This window comes from Leptonotus elevatus, chromosome 13 (genome assembly GCF_054856555.1).
Source record: "Leptonotus elevatus isolate MCC_2025b chromosome 13, RoL_Lele_1.0, whole genome shotgun sequence".
NCBI classification, from domain to species: domain Eukaryota; kingdom Metazoa; phylum Chordata; class Actinopteri; order Syngnathiformes; family Syngnathidae; genus Leptonotus; species Leptonotus elevatus.
Window position 1 is genome coordinate 10,467,972 of NC_141251.1, and position 22,047 is coordinate 10,490,018.

General features: G+C 38.7%; 1 protein-coding gene across 1 annotated transcript in view; it reads left to right on the plus strand.

Moving 5' to 3' along the window:
* The window catches only part of adgra1b (adhesion G protein-coupled receptor A1b), a 139,161-nt gene that overhangs the window by 104,518 nt on the left and 12,596 nt on the right, over positions 1-22,047 (plus strand). The window contains exons 15-16 of the mRNA XM_086093321.1: positions 8,808-8,935; positions 14,276-14,399. Of these exons, the coding sequence (XP_085949447.1) occupies positions 8,808-8,935; positions 14,276-14,399 (252 nt within the window). The remainder of the gene's footprint in view (positions 1-8,807; positions 8,936-14,275; positions 14,400-22,047) is intronic.

The window sequence follows — 22,047 nt, forward strand, 5'->3', positions numbered from 1 at the left end:
TGATAGTACACTTGAAATATCGCCCAAGAACAACGATTACACAAACTTCTTTAAAAGTGTTTGGGTAGCCTTGAGCTGGGATAAAAAAAAAAACACTTCAGATCTGAGTCCATTGAGAAAAGAATGCTAATGAAACAACGGCCCCTTGATGGATCCATGCTGTTCCTCAGGATTTGATAACTGTGTTGCGGTACGTCCAGTGCTGAACACTTGCCAGGCAGCGGTGATTACATGCTTGAATGTATCTCAAAGCTGTGTGCTGAGTGACAGCCTCAAGGTGCCGCTGAATCATTGATGAACCGCATTAATGGTGCATGGCCGTTTTTCAGACTGTTGTTAAGTCAGGAAGTTCTGTCTCACCAGTGTTCTGTCACACTCTGTTATCCTGTGGGGTGTGGGGAAGCCAGAGCGAGTTTGATTTGCACACTTAGGCTGCTTCCGTTCCAGTGTTCATGGGGCCACTCAAGGATGATAAAATACAGTGCCGCAAGCCGTGAGACCTGCAGGCTGTTCGCCAGAGGATTTTAATTAGTTTTCTTCCCTTTCCCTATTTCCGTCTTCTAATCTACATTTGCGTGCATTCTTGCAGTCACTATTGTCATTACAACAAAGGAGTGTATACTTGGAATGACATTATACACTATTTTTAAGGTTTTCAATCATACGTAAAGTTGTTCAAATTTGCAACCTGCTGGCTGGTGGAATAGATTTTCCTGTGCTTAATCATAAACAAGAGGCTCAACCAGCACACATGGCCTGCAAGCACTCAACGTTTGTTACATGTTGCTGTGCAGGCTTGATAACCTTGCACCCAACTATGCCTGAGCGCCGAGATTATAGATGAGATCAACTTTAATTGACTTTTATAATCTGATTTTGGATGGGGGGGGGGCAGATCATGGATTAAAGTTGTAGTGGCTGCACAAGCAAGCAGAGGATCAGGCACCTGTTTAGCTGCGTAGGCCTAAAGGACAGCAGAGGCGTGTTCCGATGGAACATGTCAGTGCTAATCCAGAACAGGCTAAACGGCATTGTATGGTAATGGCTCTAATGAATTGTGCTGTCAAAGGGCTGGTCACATTGTGGTGCTGTGGAGGCAGTGTAATGAAGTGGCCACCGTGCAATATGATTACAGTTCAAATTATAAGTGGCCTGGAGGAAATGCATTTCCTGGAAAAAAGGCTGTTCCTGTCCCCAGCTGACATCCGATTGGCTACGCAACAGATTTGACTTGGTCAGGAGACTACTGAGGGATGCCCCATCATTCATCATGACAGAGAGTTCAACAAGGGACTTGCAACTAGTCACATGCAGGCTTCATTCAAATAAACTACTCAATAAATTCCTAAATTGACAATACCCAAGAACTTGGATTCGTCTCTTGTGCATAGACAAATTATATTGTGCATTTATCAATGTGTATGTGCGTGGAGGGAATTACACGAGTCGGACAGGAACTCCGGTATATTTCAAAATAAAACCGTTTGGGAACTCGTTTTTTAGGACGGAAGCTAGCTAACTACATAGCTTGACATGAGTCGGACACTTAAAAGACAAATGATGAGCTCAAAATAAGTTAAAAATGACAAAATAACACAATTTAAACACAAAACGTACTTACCCATGGTAGAAGTCCTAGAAATAATGTCCAAAAAGCATATCGATGTGACGACAGGCAAGCGTGGCTGTTGTTTACCAGTAGCGCTCTACACGGTTGTTATTGCGTGAACTCAACTGTCCAGGAAATCCCAACACGTACAGCTCTCGCAACGCACTCAGTGTGAATTGCAGTCCGTAAGGATGCCGTACAGAAACCGCTCCGCAGTCGGTGTGATTTCCTCGCTCTCGAGTCGACGACATGTTTATCTCTGTGTTGCCACGTGCGTACGGGGCTGTGGGCCGCCCGCTGTGGGAAGCGAGGGGGACGGAAGAAGAGTTCAACTTCCCGCAATTGCCCAGAGTCTGGTCTCTCAGGCCAGGCAGGCCTTTTTGAACAAGAATGAAAGGCTTTGATCAAATATTCCGATCACGGATTTTTTCATGAATATCGATCGATCATGATCGGTGGCCGATCGATCGGAGCATCCCTAGTCACGAGTTCACTCCTCAACAGTTTAGTAACGTTTTTAATTAAATAAATAAACTGAGAAAATGAACCTAAAACTCTCCTTGTAAAATTTATAATATAATTTAAAAAAAATATATACTAGTTTTTTTCCAAGTAAATATCACTCCCAGCCTCCTTTTTTTTTTTTACGTGGAAGTAAAGTTAGATTATTACACAATATATTAATTTGCAATTTCACATGTCGGCATTCATTCACACACTATATACACTGATTTATAATATAAATCAAATCTCCGAAAGGGTCTTCTCCAAAGCTGGAAAGTTCATAGGACTGAAACCAAATGCTGCAGAAATGATGTTTTTCATGAAACACCCAAAACCCCGTCCCAGTGTCACAAGCATTTTGTTCAAATACCAACATCAGTTTTCTGTTGCACAATCATTTCACTTTTTCATTTAAAACTGACACAACAGTGTATTATTTTTTAATGACGCTTTGCCCTTTTCACTGAATGAAAATGAAATATATTTTTGTCCAGCAGATGTCACCACACTGAATTGTGTCAAATGCCTCGAAGCACTGAACCATTTCAACACAATGATGTATATGCCAGGAAGGAGGCGGGACTTCCGACTTTTTGTTTTTCACACATCAGCTTTGTTTCCGTTTCCTGTTTGTGGCTTGTGGGCCGCGTTCCCAGTGCGTGCTCTTCCGCCTTTTTGCCCCTCAGTTGCGCGTTCCCGTCGACGGGTGCGAGTGTGTAGTGTGTCTGTCTCTCAGTTGTCCGAAGCATTTCAGAGAGTTGAGACGGCCCTCGGCGGTAGCGCGGGGGGGTGCGAGTGTTGGAACACGGCCATCAGTGGCCGGAAACGACGCTGATGTGTAAAACTCGGAACGCTAAGGTTCCTAGCAAAAGAACAGCTGGAGTAAGATTGTAGACTGTCCCGGTTGTTTTATTCTACCTAATGGTTTTTAGTGTGCCATTAGTAATGTAGTGGTTCAGTAAGCTGAGTTTTATGAAGCTGGTGCAGATTCTCTACCACCTTCACAGCCACCATGTGACACCAGCAACCAAGCTGTGGTCTGCCTCTCACCCATAGGCTCCCATCTCTCCCAACTATGAAAAGGGACCATTTGTATGCCCGTTGCATTTGACTTAAAAATCATTTTTGATTGAACTAAAAACAGAAGAAGTAGAATCCCAATTCCTATTTACACAGAAACTAATTCAGATTTGGGTTTGTCACTTATCACATCACAAGCACTGTCTGCTTTATTTTATATCTTTATTTTTCCAAATGCTTAAATGTCAATTAACACAAAATGTGCTTCAGGACCTTGTGCATATTCTCTTCTCACATCCAAGGTCCTGATGAAGTTCTTTTGCATTTGTTTATTTAGTAGATTGCCTTTCCTTTGTTTACAAGGCTGAAAGTTGGGCAAAATATTAACATCTGCATTTTTTTGTTGGGGGGGGGGGGAATGTTTTTGAGTGCGACTTATCAGTCAGCACTTTAATGTTTTGAGATCTGCATTTATGTAATGCTTAAATGATGTGTATTTTTTACATTAGTTTATTAAGATGGAATATATAAATATATTGGTCCCTTTAAATTTCAAAGATGAACAAGAAAGCTCTTTTTTCAAAGCAAATCTCGTCTGCTTTTGTGCTGAAAATAGGAAGGATCAACAAGCTCTAAAAGCGTTAATATCTCCTACTGGGCTGCTAGTAAATCCTGACTGTATGCTATGTGTGTGAATGGGGTGTCCTGCTGTTAATGTTTACCTCCCCTGCGTCTGGGGCTTCAGTCACAACTGATTCATAGTGCTGCTTTTCAGAAAGCTGCAAAGGTGATGATGCAAGTCTGTTCACTTCCATTTCGGCAACAGTCCACTGGGCTGCTACAATGTATTTTAAGCAGTCCCAGTTTGAAAACACAAAACCTGCTGAGGATAATAAAGGCTCAAGCAGTCGAGGGAAAAAGACGTGAGTTACGCCATGCACACCTCAACTATGCCAAGTCCTTCAGGCGGCATTCCCATGATCATTGCATTACTCACAGTGAAGCAAGAGTTCTTCTTCTACGCTACATAGTATCATTCATGCCAAAATTCATCTAGACTTTAGGAGGTAAACAAATCTGCATGACAATTTAGGATTGCATAGGCATCTCAGCAAAAAAATCGGTCTAATAAGGCCAATCTACATGAATATATCCCCAAAAGGTCGAATTGAAATCCCTGAAGGGTCTCCTAAAAGTACGTAACAATCACTGCTGTCACGTTGTTTGTTTAAAAGTAGCTGCAGTATTTTTGATTGGTGGCCGCTGGTGGTGTTTCTGCCGGGGCGGTGCTATAAAAATATATACATTTACGTGTATTTATATTATAAATATGTCAAATAAAATGTATTTATATGTAAGGTAGTCACTGGAGGTTGCCACAGGGTGGGGTGGGACTATTCACCACTGTTCCATTCTTTCTCAATTTGTGAATGAAAACACTCAACCGTGATTTGCTGGAATCCTATAAAGCTTTAGGAATGGCTTTGAAACTCTTTCTTGACTGATAGATGTCAAGTACTTACTTGTTCATCTATTGTTGAATGAATGTTTATTGTCGATTTTTTTTAATAGAACGGACAGGTTCTATTTAGGCGACTTCTTGGTTGATCAGGTCTGAGGGTAAATGGACTGGAAAATGTGATTAGCCGCAATAAATTCATGATTTAACAAGGGCTGCAAATGCTTTTTTTCCAGAAAGGGTCAGGTAGCTTTGAATAGTTTTTTTTCTCCTGTTAGGGAGGAGCCCTGGGTAGTCATTGGTTTCAGGTGTACCACCAGCATGCTAATTAAGCACCCCCCCCCCCCAGTTAAAAAGGTCTCCGTCTAAACCGTGTGGCAGACTATCTTGTTTGCTTAATTGTTTGAGTTAGTCCAGGGGTAGGCAACCCTGCATGTTTTAGATGTCTCTTCCTCCATCACAGGTGATTCAAATGATCAGCTCATCAGCAAACGCTCTGGAGAAGACTGAAAATGATCCTGTTACGGTGTGGTCACAGAGCGGCGTCTTGTCGGCGTGTGAAGTGGAGGACCCAAAATGCAGGGAGGCAGGAGAACCACAGCAGGAGTGCGGGCGAAACTGGCGTGCTTTATTTGACAGAAAACACTAACCAGGGTACTGGTTAATGCTAACTAAACAACGAACTGAAAGATACAAAATAAAAATGACAGACAGAACTCCGGTGTTGACCGTGACAAGCGGCAATGATCCCACGCCGACTGATCACCACCCGGGAACTAAATACACCCACACTAATTGGGTAACTAGCCACACCTGGGGCCAGGCACAAGTGGCTGAGGGCCCGGATTGGTCAACCCGCGGAAGGACTGGAACCCACTCAGGACAAATCGGGACCCTCAACCAAAACCAGATCTTCCCAGACATGACAGATCCTCACCTCCGTTAGAAGAGAGAGACATCTAAAACATGCAGGACTGCGGCTCTCGAGGACTCGGGTTGCCGATCCCTGTGTTAGTCAGTTCCAATAGCTCTTTTGTGTATTCGTATCGCTGTCGTTCAGGTTATTGCACTGCCGCGGCTCCACGTTCTCCTCTCAAAATAAACATGTTTTACTGTCTTCACTGAGTTGAATATGAAGAGAAGACCAGATAGGCAGTAGATGCTAGGCTAAGCCCCGCCTACGTGGCGCCCATATTGAATGGGCAAGTTCCCATCAAAGCCTTTAAGTAATGTTGGCTTTAAAGGTAGCTGAGATTAAACTTAATTGGCTAAGCCCGTGGGTGGTGGAACATCATTTAACAAGAGTCTATCGTCGTCGTTCTCTGTGCCCAAATCGGAAGTTAGATCTTCATTTGAGATGCCAGATGTAAACAAATCAATTTTACTCATCAAAATGTATGTATATATACAAAGTGGCTCAACTGGGCAGGAGGGCTTTCTAGCGCCTTCTTTTAATGAGCCGCCACTGATTCCGATCACTAGCTAAAGCTGGTGAACCATTGGTCAGGGTCCGACTCCAAATCAAACTGGGATCCCTTTCTATTTTGTTAGCTTCTTTCTTCTCTACAAGCAGAAGGAACATCCCTGGTATTCTTTGTGATGTGGCACAGATCTTTTCTTCTTCTTTTACCCATACTACAAGATAGATGAGCTCCTTCACTTGGGGCAGCAGCTCACTCAGTAATAATTCACACAAGTTTTCCGTTAAAGGAGGAGCTGGATGTGCGTACAGTCATCCCAACTGCTTCACGCCTGGCTGTAACCGGCTCACTACCAAGTCAGCAAAGCAAACACACCTCTCCCCTATTGCATCTTGCTTTTTCATAATATGTGTCTCCAGCTCCTTTTTCTTCACCAGATCTTTTCTGAACCCAAGCTGTGTCAATAATAGGATCCTTCACAGATCTTTTTTTTTATAGTCCCCCATATCATTCATGTATCAATAGATCTTCTGTGATGTCCATACTCATATCTATATATATCATATTTCATCTCTAATTCACACTGTCTGAATGATCGGAGACTTTGGGGTAGACCTACAAAAAATGATGGGATTATGGCGCTCCTCTAGGTGCCTTGGGGTCTGCCTGAAGGAGCTGGCTGGTGGAGGGCGTGTGGGTTATCTCCGGCCACATGGTAGCCAAAGCTGGATGGTTTTGTTTTGTTTCGGTAATGCAACTGTCAAAAATTCTCTGTGACCTTTACACGTCTTGATGGTTGTGGGGAGATGTTATTCACATATTAAACTATGCAGTACTATTTCAAGTACGTAATTTAGCTCACCAAATAAGAAGCTTAATTTCGACACATTTTCTTGCTGGTGCCATTGGCATTTGTTCTCCATCAACACCATTCCATATCATTGTAATTAAGCAATTGTCATTGTCCTTCTATGACATCGCTGCGAGGGTAAATATAAACGTAATATTTGCTTGTTAAACATTCATTAACAAACTGGGTGAAGCTGTTTGAGATGTTGGAACCCCTTATGCTCTGTCTTGTCATTGAGCATCTAAGCTCACAAAGGAAAATACAGCCCATTGTATCATTCAGGCCCATTTGCTATGCAATTCCCAGCCATCTTCTTTCTGTTTCCTTTTTCTGTTGTTTGCAGCTTTTTCATTGTGCCATTGAAAGTCAAACACAGTCTATTTCAGGAGATGAATACATTTGCTTCCTCTCTGCAATTATTAATCTGTTTTAGGAGTTACATGTTCTCACTTACAGGCTGAATCAAGATTCAATTAAATTTTGAAATGGGTTATAATTCAAAAGAGCCAAGAGCTACAAGTGAGCTAGCAGTTCAGTTAGCAGTGTGGCTAACAAGTCACAACAACAATGGAAGAACATATGTGCCATAGCCTACCATGACCAAGCAATAATTGGGGATACTTTTTTAGGCAGCTTGTTTTCTCTTGGCTCAAAACACTGTTATTAAATCCAGTAATGTTGACTGATGATTTCATATCTCTACTGCTCTATATTCATCCACTGTTTTGGCCTAAAAACCCTTCACCCTGCACTATATTGCAACTTTGTTCAGTTGAAGGTCATGTCTCTCACAAGCTGTGTGCCAATAATGATAATGGATAATTAATGTATGGGAGGAACCAATACTGCAACATCCTTACTTGATCTGACCACAGACTTGTAGATAAAATTGTTTGATACAGTTTCCCATTTTGTAGTCATCTTCATCCATAGTCCAGTGTCCAATATTTGCCATACTATCAGTCCATCAGAATGGAAACCATCATTGTGTCTGTTTCTCAATGCAATAGATCCAATACAAACCTCATAATGTTATTTATTATAATATGTGTACTGTGTTTCGAGTTAGATCACAGTAGTGCTGTGCTGATAATACTTAATGACCACCGCCGGTAACAACACTTTTTTGAAAAGGACAAAAACATTCATTTTCTTTTGCAATATGCCTCTCTGGCTTCCCAAAATGCAATATGTAAACTCTTGGGTAGAATGTTGAATCAACAGGGTCCTTTGTCTTTGGATCTGAATTGGACAGTATATCATAACTACTACTACTTTCATGTTTTATATTCAAGCTTATCTATAGCTTTTTGTTACAGCAGTTTTTTAAAAGTGCTGTATAAATGAATTTGGGTTGAGCATTTTATGGAATTTTGCTCATTTTTATTCCTCGAGAAACTAGGATAATTATATTTTCATAAAAAATAAAAAATAAAGACACTCTGGATACTTAAATGGTACTCAAAGTTTATTCAAAGATGCCATGTATTAATAACAGCAACTTTTGAAATCTTACTTGACAGATGAAGAAATAATGACATAATATTGTAAGCCCAAACTTTTTTGCTCCCATGATGGACCTTTATTTATTTTTATTTTTATTTTTTTTAATGGGGCAAGCCGGGATGGATCACATGGATCAAAACAAGTTTGGCAGCGTAGGGCATTATCAGTGAGCTGAAGTTCTGTGTCGCCGATTAAGGTCAGGAGCTTATTTTATCACTTAAGAAGTGAGGTATGTAAAATGCCTACTTTTTTCTTTAAAAAACAAAATAATTTTTAATGCATAACAATAATAACATGCACACATGTAAAAATGTAAAAGATGTCAACATATCCGGGCATAAAAGGACATTTGGTCAACCTACCTGAAATTAAACCTCCGAAATTATTGTCACATGCTGACATTCCTCTAATCTCCATTTTGCTCCCTCTATTCCCCAGGATCTGAAGAAGGTGTTGTCTTTCCCCCCATACCCAGCGGAGTTTTTGCACCCGGTCGTGTATGCCTGCACGGCGGTCATGCTGCTCTGCCTCTTTGCTTCCATCATCACATATATAGTGCATCACAGGTAAGAGGATTCACCCCTTGAGCAAATATTTATGTTGAAGGTTGCATTGGCAGCCCTGAATTTGATCCGCAATCTGTACTGTCCTGGGTCCACGCGGCCTAAGTCCCGGTTTAAGTTGTGGTAGTCTTGATCCACCTAAGATGCATATAATTCCATATGAAACGTTTTTTGCATCTTTGGGAATACATACTGTATATATTTTATGGGCCATTAACATATTTTTTTCGATATATTGTGCAGCGCTATTTGGCTATAGAACTATGACCTCTATTCATTATATTTAAACTAAAATTATCTATTAGGGATGCACCAAAATGAAAATCTTTGGCCGAAAACCGAAAATGAAAAATGCTTGGCGGAAAACCGAAACACAGAAAAAAAAAAATTCAAATTTTTACTTTAATTTTATTTCGGCCAAAAATGTTCGGTGGCCAAATATTTGGTGCATCACTAGTATCTATGTGTCAAGGCTCATACTTACCATTATTCAAAGATAAACAAAGAAAAAAGTATAATTTAAAGCAAAATTAAAGTGAGACAAACTTGATATACAGCAAAACCTTTGAAATCTCCAGCATGCTCAGAGAACGTTTTCCATCACGGATGCCTATTTTAGCATCTCTCCCTTCTTCATCCCCTTGTCACTCCTCAGTACTAAACACCATCTCTGTTTCGGAACACTTTAGTTGTGTAGTATCACTCAAGCTGATCGTCAGTCTGTGAAGCACTAACAGGGTGATAAATGGGAAAACGCGAGAGGGATTGCTCAAGGCTAGACACAGTCGATTATGCATTGTGCAATTTGTTTTTTCTCCATTCATATTACATATGCACTTACACATATGCTCAAGGGTTAATTAAAACATTGGTTCTCAAGTGTTTTCTGTCATGTTCCCCTTTGAAGTAATTAAATGTATTTTTGTCTCTCCTATATTTTGCAGCATATTGCTTTTTTTTGCAAGTGAAATCACAAAAAAGGGAGATCTTTATTCTTTATTGTCATATATATGAATCTTGGGAATTAAATAAAAATGCTTACTACTGTTCTTTATTGTGTTCCACATAGAGTACATGCTCAGTAAGGCGAGTTCCTTTTTTGGTTCTGATTTTGGCTTAGATGAAGTTTAATAACACTTCCCTAATCCCTCTGTTCTCAATCCGTTGTTCTCAATTACAGTGACACAATTGTTTTTGTTTCATTATAGGCTAAAATGGTAGTGTTTCTATCATAATAATAAAAACAAGGACATATTTTATCAAAATGGGTGTGTTTGTAAAAAAAAAAAAAGACTTTTAAATCTTGAATTCCTCTATATTAACAACTTAATTGGTTTTCCCATTATCTACAATTGATATTTTTCACCTGCGATCAGAAAACCTTCATGTTGCAATGTCGCTTACAAAATGCAAAGTCTTCTAGTGTCTGAAGTATTGCAAACTTGCAATACATATTTTATTTAATACTGACTGAAACAATCAATCACTAAAAAACATGCCAGCATTTTTAACAAACACAGTTTGGGTTAGAAATAAATCTCTTAATGCGTGTTTCATATCCAAATGATGGTGTTATTAAACGACCACTGTGATAATGACTGACTGTACTGTCAACAAAGCTGCTGGAGGCAGCTACAGCTACGTGCGGTCTGCAACATGGGAGTGAGCCCTACAAACTGGGCAGTTAAAATAGAAATGTTTTATTTTTATTTATTAAATTTTTTTTACATTTTACCGTTTGTCAGCATAATGCAAGAAAATAATCATACATGCTTTATAACTGCAACTATAACTAGCTGTTTTTACAAGTGCTATTAGGATATTTAGGGGCACTGAGCACTACTAAAATGGGTCTAAATGTGCCCGTGTGCTAACCAATTGAAATGACTATATAACCATAGTGTTTCTGAGTGTTTCTCTGTCTGTAATATGAAACAGGTTTGTTTGTACCTTAGGTTCACATTTGAAGGTGTATTTACACATTTTTAAATGTTTTTAAGAAATGTAATTACTCTTCCTTCATGCAGTATTAAAAAGCCAACATTGATACTATAAGAAAACTCCATGTAAAACATTTTTAAGACATAGTACATTTTCATAGATGGCCTATCTATAGAGAAGTTTTATACGTGTTTTAATGCATCCATTGAATGAGCACATGTAATCGGTTGGGGAAGACTATTCCAAAAGGTTAGAGCCAGAAAGACTATAAAGCTTGGTCCCATTTCGATATGTTGTTGGCGTGTGAGACACACAATAGTCTGAATTCAGATTGTGCAGAGTTTTAAATAGGATACATTATCAAAATGGGACTCATGTAATTAATGGAATATACACATTTGTGTCTCTCGAGTGCCTGCCCACACTTCCCTTCAATAGTTGGTACAACCAAGTTTTTTTCTTCCTTTTTTACTTTCTCTGAACTATGTTAGAAAATTAGACTTAAAGCAAGTCATTCCGATTTTGGCTAATTAAAGTAAGGATTAGTGAGCAGTTACCTGAATGAAGATCCGCAATTTTGGACTGCAGTAACTTTTTCTTTGAGTCTAATTCAGTTTCGGGCTGAAAACATGATACAAGAAGACATCTTAATTCATCCCTGACTCTGGGGGAAGGGGTTGTGCAGGGTTGCAGGCTAATGTACTTGACCCAATGAAAACCCAGTGCAGAGCCTATGAAGGCCTCCTTCCAGGGAGGCCAGCAGCCAGCTTGATTTATGACCTCTTTGCTGGATGCAGTTCAATACCTGGACTGTGGTAAAGGCTACAGTATGAAGGCTGGCCCCAGACACCCATCATAGCTCACTGTTGCCAATGCTTCATCTAGAGTTGGCTCAAGTGCTACTGAATCACCATTTTGGACTGTGACAATTTCCAGGTTATATGATAGCTTATATTGTGAAACTGATTACTGTGAATTCAACAGAGATAGTTCAGAAAGGAATGTTGTTAAAAGTGTGTCAGACTAAAACTGTATGTTACTGTTGTTTGACCTATTCAGCCTATTCTCTAACAAGCTAAGTGGGTTAAGTGACTTGCCCATGGCTGTGTCACCCTGACCTCAAAACAAATATAAGTACATAGTTTTATAAGAAGCTTCAATTGATCTAGTGAACCGGAAACAATCCCAATTCCCCTTTGAGTCATCACGGAATGATTCCTGTTTGTGAGCACATACAGTACCACTCTGTGTTGTGACGTTAATGACACGTTGCGATGCGCAATGCCTCAGGTTCATCACTTTAAGACACATTGAAGGTAGCTATTATAGTTAGAGTTACTGTTGCTATTTTATGTCACTAGTGGTGTAATGGCACACTAGTGGCATGACTTTAGTAACCTTCTGCAAAATGAATTCTCGCGGTATTTGTGAGTTCACAAACTCCGGAGAATACATATTTTACCGAGCCCGTTGATTTCCACCGATCGGTTCGGACCAATCACAGAGTGACGTTGTGTTTGGGGTGTGATACGCAGCTGTGACGAAACCAGGAAGCCAGCGCTGATGCCGAGGCAAACAAACAAACCTAACATGGACGAATGCAATTAATTGTGTTCTTGCAGAATTACTCACCATTTCCTTGTTGAATGTTGAACAGCGAGAGGCGCTTCGTGCATTTTTAGCTGGTAAAGATGTTTGTGGGGTTTTTTCCCCCTTCAATGAAAACAAAGACAACATTTTCATTCGTGGCCGTGATTGGTCAAAACAAACGTGCACAATGCCGCATCGTCCAATCAGCTTGAAGTATTGTACAGAATATTCCGCCTTTCCCGAGCAAGTCACTGTGGAGAAGTATCAGGTTGATATTGTGGAGAACTCCCCTGAGTGAATCACAATGTTAATCTCGCTGTTACCAGGTTGTGACTTTAGTGGAGGTAGAGTAGATCCACTAAGTGACAATGCGATTTTGAGTGGAAACGGTCATTGTGCCCTGAGATTGACTGGCGACCTTTTTTTTTTAATGCACCACGCAGATACATTATTTTGTCGGGGAAGTGGGTGAATCGGAATAGGGGATATTATTTCCCTCTGCTCCATCTTACCTGCTCCCAATTTTAATGCACCACACACACACACACTTGTATATACACTGGGTGGGGTCACATTCACGGTGTAGGGGTGGTAACAGGGTTAGTTCTCACTAGGTATGTGGTGTGACGACCAGGACCTTTCCCTGCCGGGCCTGGGGTTCTGGGGTGCCGCCCATCCCCTGATGCTCCCTCTTTTCTTTCCCTCCCACATTGTTCCGCCTTTCCACATGAATAGAGGTGGGGTGGGCGCCAAAAAAAAGAAAAAGAGAGAGAGCGGTGATGACGACATGTTGACTCAGGAAGGCTGAATAATACTGAGCTCTAAAGAAAAAAGGAAAATAAATGACTGTCGGCCAATCCAGGGTGTAGTTCACTTTTTGTCCAGTCAGATGAGTACAGCACCTACTTCTTGTGACCCTGAACAATAAGTCTAGTATATTATTATAGCTGTAACCGACTGGATTTAGGAGGAAATAGTGAAACAAAAATGCTTCATTATTTCTACTAAAGGAAAATTATATTACATTTTTACAATGTTGTTTTTTACTGGTTTAGATCTCTTCATTACAAAAAAAATATTCAAAATTCATCTCAATATGATGTATTGCAGTTCTACACCACTACAAACTACTTTACAGTATACACATTCTTACGTAATACTTAATCCTGTAAAGCCTTTGCGCCAAACAGCAGCTCAGCGTACACTGCTCTTGACAGTAATGACAGAAAAGCCTTTTTCACACTGCACTTAGCAGGGCACACGGTCAACGAAACCACTCATTGTTTATGCAGTGGGGGGGCACACAGAATGGAGTGTTGCCGGTCAGCGCGGCAGGTGCACGTCTGCCGCTACGTTAAGGCAAAAAATATATATATTTGTGAGCGTCGGCAACGTGACGTCAGATAAGCTTGTGGAGTGATTTAGTGCTATTTTCACAACAATGGACAATGGAGGAAGCCTTAATAAATGTGGTTTCACAGAGCCCCGCACAAAGTTTTACAGCCGGTGACATGTTTAAGAAAACACAGCCTGCAATATATCTTAATGCAAGTTTATATTCTCAAAATGTTTATTTTTCAACCAATTTCACTGTCATTTGTTTTAATCATGGTTGATACCAGGAAGGTTTCAAGTTATTTCACTTAGGTGAACAAAAATAGAGTGGAGACATGTTTACAAATAATCTTCACATTATAGTGACGAGGTTTTGGTGAAGCTGTGGCAATGGCAATGTGTTATCTAAGATAAATTTACTCATTTTTTGCTTTGAGACTTTTCTAATTTCCTATATATTGGTCTTTCTTTTGGCAGTGCAATCCGCATCAGTCGGAAGGGATGGCATATACTTCTCAACTTCTGCTTCCATACGGCTCTGACCTTCGCTGTGTTTGCCGGCGGCATCAATCGAATCAAATATCCCATCATATGTCAAGCAGTAAGTGCAATCCGTTTTTGTTTATTGAGGTGTCAGAAGTGAAAGCAGTCTGTGACTGCGAAACTTTTATACAATAAGAAAATCACAGTGTTAGCTCATTTGCTTTATGATATTTGCAAGTAGCAGCCTTCTTCCTAAATGTATTGTTCCAAAATGTGAGTTCATTTATTATAGTTATTTTTTTAATATGGTAAATGGTTTCATAAACGAACCTGAGATTTTATTCCTAAAAAAATATGTTTTCAATATTTTTGTAATGAATGCAAGGCACTGTAACATTAGGCAGTTTAAACAGTTGTTCTCAAACTTTTTCAAAGCATATAAACCAACTGACTGTACTTAATGATGATGAATCATTTTTAACATTTAACCAAGCTGTGTATGCAGCTACAAGTAAAAATTCTCCAAAATGTTAAATGCCTACTTTTTGAAAAATAACACAAATGAAGAGAAGCTTTTCTGCTACAATTACACTGTAAACAAGAGGTCCTTTGATTTCACGGAATTCCAACATATACATAAAGTTGCTATTAAAAAATCTGTTAAACAAACATATTTTGTATAACGTACAACAGTTTAGCATATTTTAATGTACAACTGGAAAAAAAAGAACTTTTTTCAGGTGTAGGGGTATGACTTCGATTATTTCTGTTCATCATGCTTTATAAAAGAAAATCTGCTGGTAAGTTGTGTATCAGTACTGTTTTTTGTTACAAGATGGCGTTTGAGATGTGATGGTATGGTTTCATTTCAGTCATTCATTGCTCAGCACTTGGCCACATACCACACTCTGCGGATTGCAACTTTTCTCTCTCCAACTTCAAATAAAACCAAATTTTACATATTTGGAGTCAAAATTTTTCACTGGCCTGCATGTTCGTTGGCTGCTGCTTAAACTTGCCCGAGGCGATTTGTCAGCCCGAGTAGGCTATATTCTGGTACCGACACTGCTCCCACAGCAGCCTTATTTGTTAATGTAGCTGCCTTAGATTGAACAAAAGAACCAGAACAAGTACTATTGGTTTCGAAAGAAGTTATTCGTGTCAGCCTTTGAGAATCACTGGTCTCTATACATTAACCTCAAATCCACCAAACACCGATCAGATGAACTTGAACATACAGTAGATTGTAAGCCAGACTTTTTCATGCATGTATGACCTCCTTTCTGGATCACACACATTCCCACTCCACTCCAAAACCTTGTATCCTATTCAGGTTCTGTAGTAATTAGGTGTGTCAAAATTAGTGTGTTAATTTTAAGGTAATTTCAAGTTCCTTAAACGCCACCAAAAATTTTTTTACGCGCAATTAATGACCGCCCCTTACTTGGAAAGCCTGTACTGCAGGGAATTCCAATCGCAACACAGCAGACACGTCCACGTCAAAATTTAGCAGTAATACATTTAAATATGTCACAATTATAATGCATTTATTTGTGGAGACTGGGGTCAAGACTTGGGTCAAGCAGAAATTCACAAGTTACTTCATGTAAAATATAGCTCTAAATATGAAAAGAAAAATGTGCTGAGCTGTCGCCAATGTCTTACAAATGTAAGTATGTCATCTAGTGGCAGAAAAATGACCTCAACACAAATCAATATCATATATCATATTTTTTTACAGTACAGTACATATTTTTCATTTTAACTCAAATGTATGAATTATTATAAAATTACTGTATCAATGACTAAAAGATGCAGCCATATTTCTCTTAGACATTTTTTTTCACCTTTTTGTTAAGCGAATGAAAACTTTGAAAAAAATAGTATGAAAACTTTGAAAAATAATATTTGATTGTACATTTTATTGTATATTTAGAACAGATATCAAATTTGCGATTAATCGTGAGTTAACTATTGAAGTCATGCAATTAATTACGATTAAAAATGTTGATCGCCTGACACCCCTAGTTGTAATGGCTAAATGTCCCAATACTTTTGTTCATGTTGTATCATACCATTTTACAGATTACTCTGTGGAGAACAGAAACAGCACCACTAACACCCCTAACTGCCTTGTCATCACTTTGAGTGAATGAAGCAACACTAATGCACTTGGAGTACCTTGACAGGATGATGGTTCTGGTCCATTTACAGTCAACGGCGAAACAAGAACTGTTACAGTTGGCCGCTTAGTATTTTGTGGATTAAGATAGCTGCCAAATAGACATTATGGAAAAAGTGGTGTTATTAGATGGACATACTGTACATGTGCTCCATCAATGTAAACAATCCCATGTGCATGTCTATAGGGTTATTTCACATCCTAAATAGCATCCAATAATACAACATACATTATATGAAGTTGAACATTCAGATAATATTTGATAATATAGTATCCTTCGTCAAGAAAATAGGTTTTATTTGCGCCGTCAAAAAAATCAGATTTACTATTTGATCAATAGTTTCCCAATTTGAGATTTGCTTTAGGATTCCTCTTGATACCAAAATAATCTTTTGATACTAAAACACACTTTTCTCAAACCAAAAGGATCCTTTACAAATAAACATTTGATATGGTTAACATTTTAACATAATAAGATTAAACACAAAATGTGGTAGATAAAGCCTTGCTTTCAGTTGCTCCCACATTGTGTAATGTACTATAAGTGCATCTCCTTTCGATAACGTGTGTAATAAGAAATAAAATAACAGATTAATTTGAACCCAAGCGGTGAAGTACTAAAGAAATGCATTCTAAGACCTGGTGTTAACTGACACGTCCGTTTTGAAACCACCCTGCTGGAATCTGTCATTGTCAAAGTGCATTAATAAAGTGTTCACAGAGCCTTTATAAGTGATCACTGGTGGGAATTTTGGTGATGATGAAACATCAACGGTGGCAGAGAATCCTCCTCTCTTAGCTCATCTCAGAGGGGGGCAACACCTGCACTAACTGCACACTATGGAGCCGCTATGATATTGATTAACACTGCTTTCAGTTCCATCTGCCTTCCCTCAGTTGTCTGTTCACAATTATAAGCAACGCATTTAATTATGATACATGATTATACAATGCCTCAAATGCCTGATGTATCAAACGTATCAATATTTAAGTTTGAGAATCAATCTTAGTGATATCAGAGGCATCGACAGTATTAACTCCAGCGGGTATAATTACCATCTGGTCATTGTCACAGCACCCTCGGTTTCTATTTTTGTTGTGTTTGCATGTATTTTGGCTGAACACTCCCATGTTATAATCGTCAATTTTGGATTACGGGAAACGAACCGACCACGAGCACTGAACACCTTGTACACCTTGTACTTCTCAGCACTCTGGGCAGGTTGCATTTGTGGAATAAGACAACAACGGAGGATAATAGGTTTTCCGGTAGTTTGCGTTTGATTGTTCTCCAATCTTTGGCAGTTACAGTCATTTTTGTCTTCTATTCTCAACATGTTTCTTGCAACCTTGTTGTCTATTTGCAACCACACTTTTGTTTCAAGAGTGCTGCATACCTCTGAAAGACCTCGGACCATTTTTTACTTTTCCAAGTGAGTTGAATCTCTTTTTTTTTATACCCCCCACATTGCCTGAGGAAAAGAAGGTGCCTAATAATTACGCACTGCTTGTTATATAGGGTGTTTGATCTCCTTAGAACAGCATGTCTCATTACACAAATACACATCAATTGATATGCATTCAAGTGTATACATCTTGGTGTATGAAAATGATGATTAATAATTGTGCACTAATAATTGTGCACACAGTATATATCTCTGCCAATGTAACTCCAGTGTAAGCGGAGATACAGATTTACGAGATCATATGGATATACCCTCTCATTGCAAGCTGGATGTCATCAACATAAGGCGATCGATCTTATACACAAGTCTAGCCAAACAACACCTTAGTAAATCAAAACGACAGCAAGCGCTTGGAGGGGCATAAACCACGAGAAGAGAGAAATGTTGGCTTGTGGCAGGCTGTGGAATAACGCTGAGGTTACTTGATTTTGAACATATTTGGGGAAGAGACAGGCCTGGGCAAATTAAATAGCATTTGCTGTTTCTATAGTGTTGTTACTGGACATTGTTGTGAACTCCATATTTTTACCAGCTTGTATATGATGTTGCTTTTTGGTGTGTCTGCTGCAGGTGTTCAGTGAGTGATAGCATAGTGATTTCAAATTTGCAGTAGATCTAAATGTACACTAATCTTGATTCCACATAGGTTCGAAAATGTAATAATAGAAAATACAATAAAAACAGGACATTTAACTTTTTAAATTGCTCTTTTGCAAATTGGTAGGTCTCTGAAATATCTGCCCACCCATTAAGTTATTGTCTGTTAATTTGTTTTTTATTTATGAAACTGTGTCTGCCATTCAGAATTTAGCAAAATTGCGACACAGACGGCAAGAAAGGTCAGACTGCAATAGCTGTGGGAATAAGTCACATATTTGCAAGTCTCAAGTCATAACCTTCAAGTTTAGAGTAAGTCCCTTACTATTAAGTAAGTTGCTGTAGAAAAAAGGTGCCACCTAATTTCAAGCAAGTCACGTCATACAATCTTGCTTAGTCACAACTTACAAAGGAGTGAGAAAATTTTATTTGACTGATCATAACAAAAACATTTATAGCTAAAAAATAAAAAATTAACACACAAAAAGTGCATTTGTGTCTCCAAAAATTAAAGACAACAACTTAAGTATAGGAAATAAATGTATAAAATGTATTATTAATATTACTATTTAGAAGAATACATTTTTTTGTGAACGTTTGCATTAGTGTTGAAAGCTAACACTTACTAGCACCTACTGTAATGATACAGCAAATATTGAAATATGTTTCCATTCTTTGTTCCCTTTTGTAGGTTGTTGCTTTATGAAGTTCAGTCCATTTACTTGTGTTAGAAAAGCCCCTCTACGCCTATGCTAAAATTACTATCTCCATTTTTAATGCCATAGTTGCCAGATATCAGTCTCTATAATGTGTACCACTTTGTCTTCTCAAGTAAAGGCATAATTGACTTGAAGTTCATCTTTGACCAGCTGTTGATGAGCTAAACTGTCAAGCTAACCTAGCTAGCTTACCTTAGTCAGTCAGATCAACGTTGATCTCGCCAGCTTGGTGGCACACATGATATATTAATATATATATATATATATATATATATATATATATATATATATATATATATATATATATATATATATATATATATATATATATATATATATATATATATATATATATATATATATATATATATATATATATTAAACACTAGATTTCAAGTAAAGTAAGTCTAGTCAAAGTCATGTGACTCACCACTGAACTGCACTTGGAAAACACTATATCAAAGCCAAAAGGTAAAACATTACGACATTGAGTTTTGTTTGATGCACTGATTATTGTTGTGCTCGTGTCTGTTAAGTGACTCATACTTGATTGTAGCCATTTGGTGATGTTTTCACTGTCATAGAAGAAGGCCTGAGGGTTATTTGTGTTTGGCGATATGTCCGCTGCGTTTGCCCGCATTTTAAATGACAAGTGTAATTTGCTGGCTTTGTGTCATCGTGCTGCCTCCATTAGTGAAATACAATATGGGCTGTCTTTATGGAGGACCACATCTACTTTGTAGTTCTCATTAGCTGTTCTTCTCGTCATCACGATAACCAAAGCAGTACTCAGCACTGGGTCCACAGTAGACAGGAAAAGAAAAGAAATGGCTAATTTACATGAAACAGCACTGCCCCCTTGAATCAAGCAATTTCAGGAAAGGAAGAAAAAAAGCATATTGCAAAATATTAGTGTCTCTTTTAACACCTGCAATGCAAGTGTGTCGACCCCATGACTGACAGGTGATCAGCCCACGGGGTTTGGGACCCAACTTCATAATGAAGAACTAAGCTTAGATAATTGTTAAATATGAACACCATTTTTTTCTGGAGTGAATCCTATTAAATGAAAACGAATCAGCAAGAGTTCTTCCACAGATTCGAGAGTTCAGTTGATTTGAGTCCTAACCTTCATACTGAAAGCTTGAGACAAATACAGTTGTGTTTGGCAAAATGTGGTCTCTCTGCCATGTAACTGCACGATCCATTTTTCTTTCATCAACTTCTTACCACTATGGCATTGCCTGACTCTATTATTCGAACAGGAATCACGTTGACATTGAGTTGTCTCATGCTATGAGTTTTCTGTTTTCTTGTAGCCTACTAAGCACTGAAGCACCATTTCACTTCTCGTTTCCTTGTTAAATTAAGTTTTCAAGTTCAAGTTAAATAAGCCATTAAAAATCTGCTAACTTTTCTATGAATATGACCTACATTTGACTGGTTAAAGTTTCTATTAAGAGGTTCACATCATTAAAATGCTGCCATGAAATCAGACGGGACTAGTGAAGAAAACAAGATTTATTCCGAAATCTGAAGTGATTTGGGAAGGATGCTCTCCAAATGTAAGACAATCCCAGCGTACTGGTTAGTTGTCATCAAAAACATTGCAAAACAAATACTGTACATTGATTATAGCCTGAGAACAAAGTTTAGATGGATTCCAAATTCTGGCATTAAGACATACTAACATTGCAACTACTCTGATCAGGTTGTCAGTGATGTTATAAATGGTGTGTCATTAAAAGTTCCAAGACTGCTGTCACACAAGACATATTTCAAATCCCAACTACTCTTTGAAGTCAATCCCCTGGAGTCGAATGCACTTTCCCAGCATTCTCTGCCACGCTCTCTTGCACTCCTGGAGCGATTCTTCTGAGATCTTCTGCAGCTTAGTCTTCATGGCCATCTTGTCGTCGTCCACGTTTTCAAAACTGATGACTTCCTTGAACGTGGGAAAGAGGACAACAACAAAGAAATTCACACAGAGTCAGGTCGGGTGAATGGTGAGGTTGCTGCAGCACTGCGATGTTCTTCTCAGGTAGTAACTGTTGTGAGCATTTGTGTTGTCATGGTGAAGCAGCCATTAATTCTCTTCTACTGATAAAGCAAATACCACAGGATCTCTTTGTAGAAGTGCTGGATGAGAGTATGGCCCACACTTAAGGACTTCGTAGTTTGGGTTTGAAATATATCTTTTGTGACGCCAGTCCTGGAACTTTTCTGGCAAATGTTGACATTTATTTTGATTCCAGAACTGAAAGGACAGGATTACTTTTTTTTTTTTTGCCCTGACAGCTGTTTTTTGTTTGTTTGTTTGTTTGTTAATATTGCGTGATTGTTCAGAAATGTTGGTTGATTGTGATTAATTCAGAATTGTTATCTTTCTATCTGTCTTTTGTTTTTGTTTAGTTTTTTTTCCCGGGCGGAATCAATATCAAATCATTTGGAGGATCAGCTGCCTAAATGATATAACACACACATGGGGAAGATTTCACCGATATAAATGTCCTGAAATAATTTTGCTGTTGTATGTATGTAGTATGTATGTATGTGGAGGTTTTAACCCTAGCATAGCACTGGAAGCATGTGGTTGTTCCTATGCTACCACATTCATAGATCATTTAAAATGTTCCAAATGGCTAGATGGTAATATTTTTTTATTCCAAAGTGGACTATTTTATTCAAGCCAGAGTATCTCAAATACTGTAAAGAGAAAATGTATTAATCAATATGTGTCATTGTTTATAAATATTTTTCAACAGTGTTGCATAATCTTGCTAACAAACTCACCAATAAGTC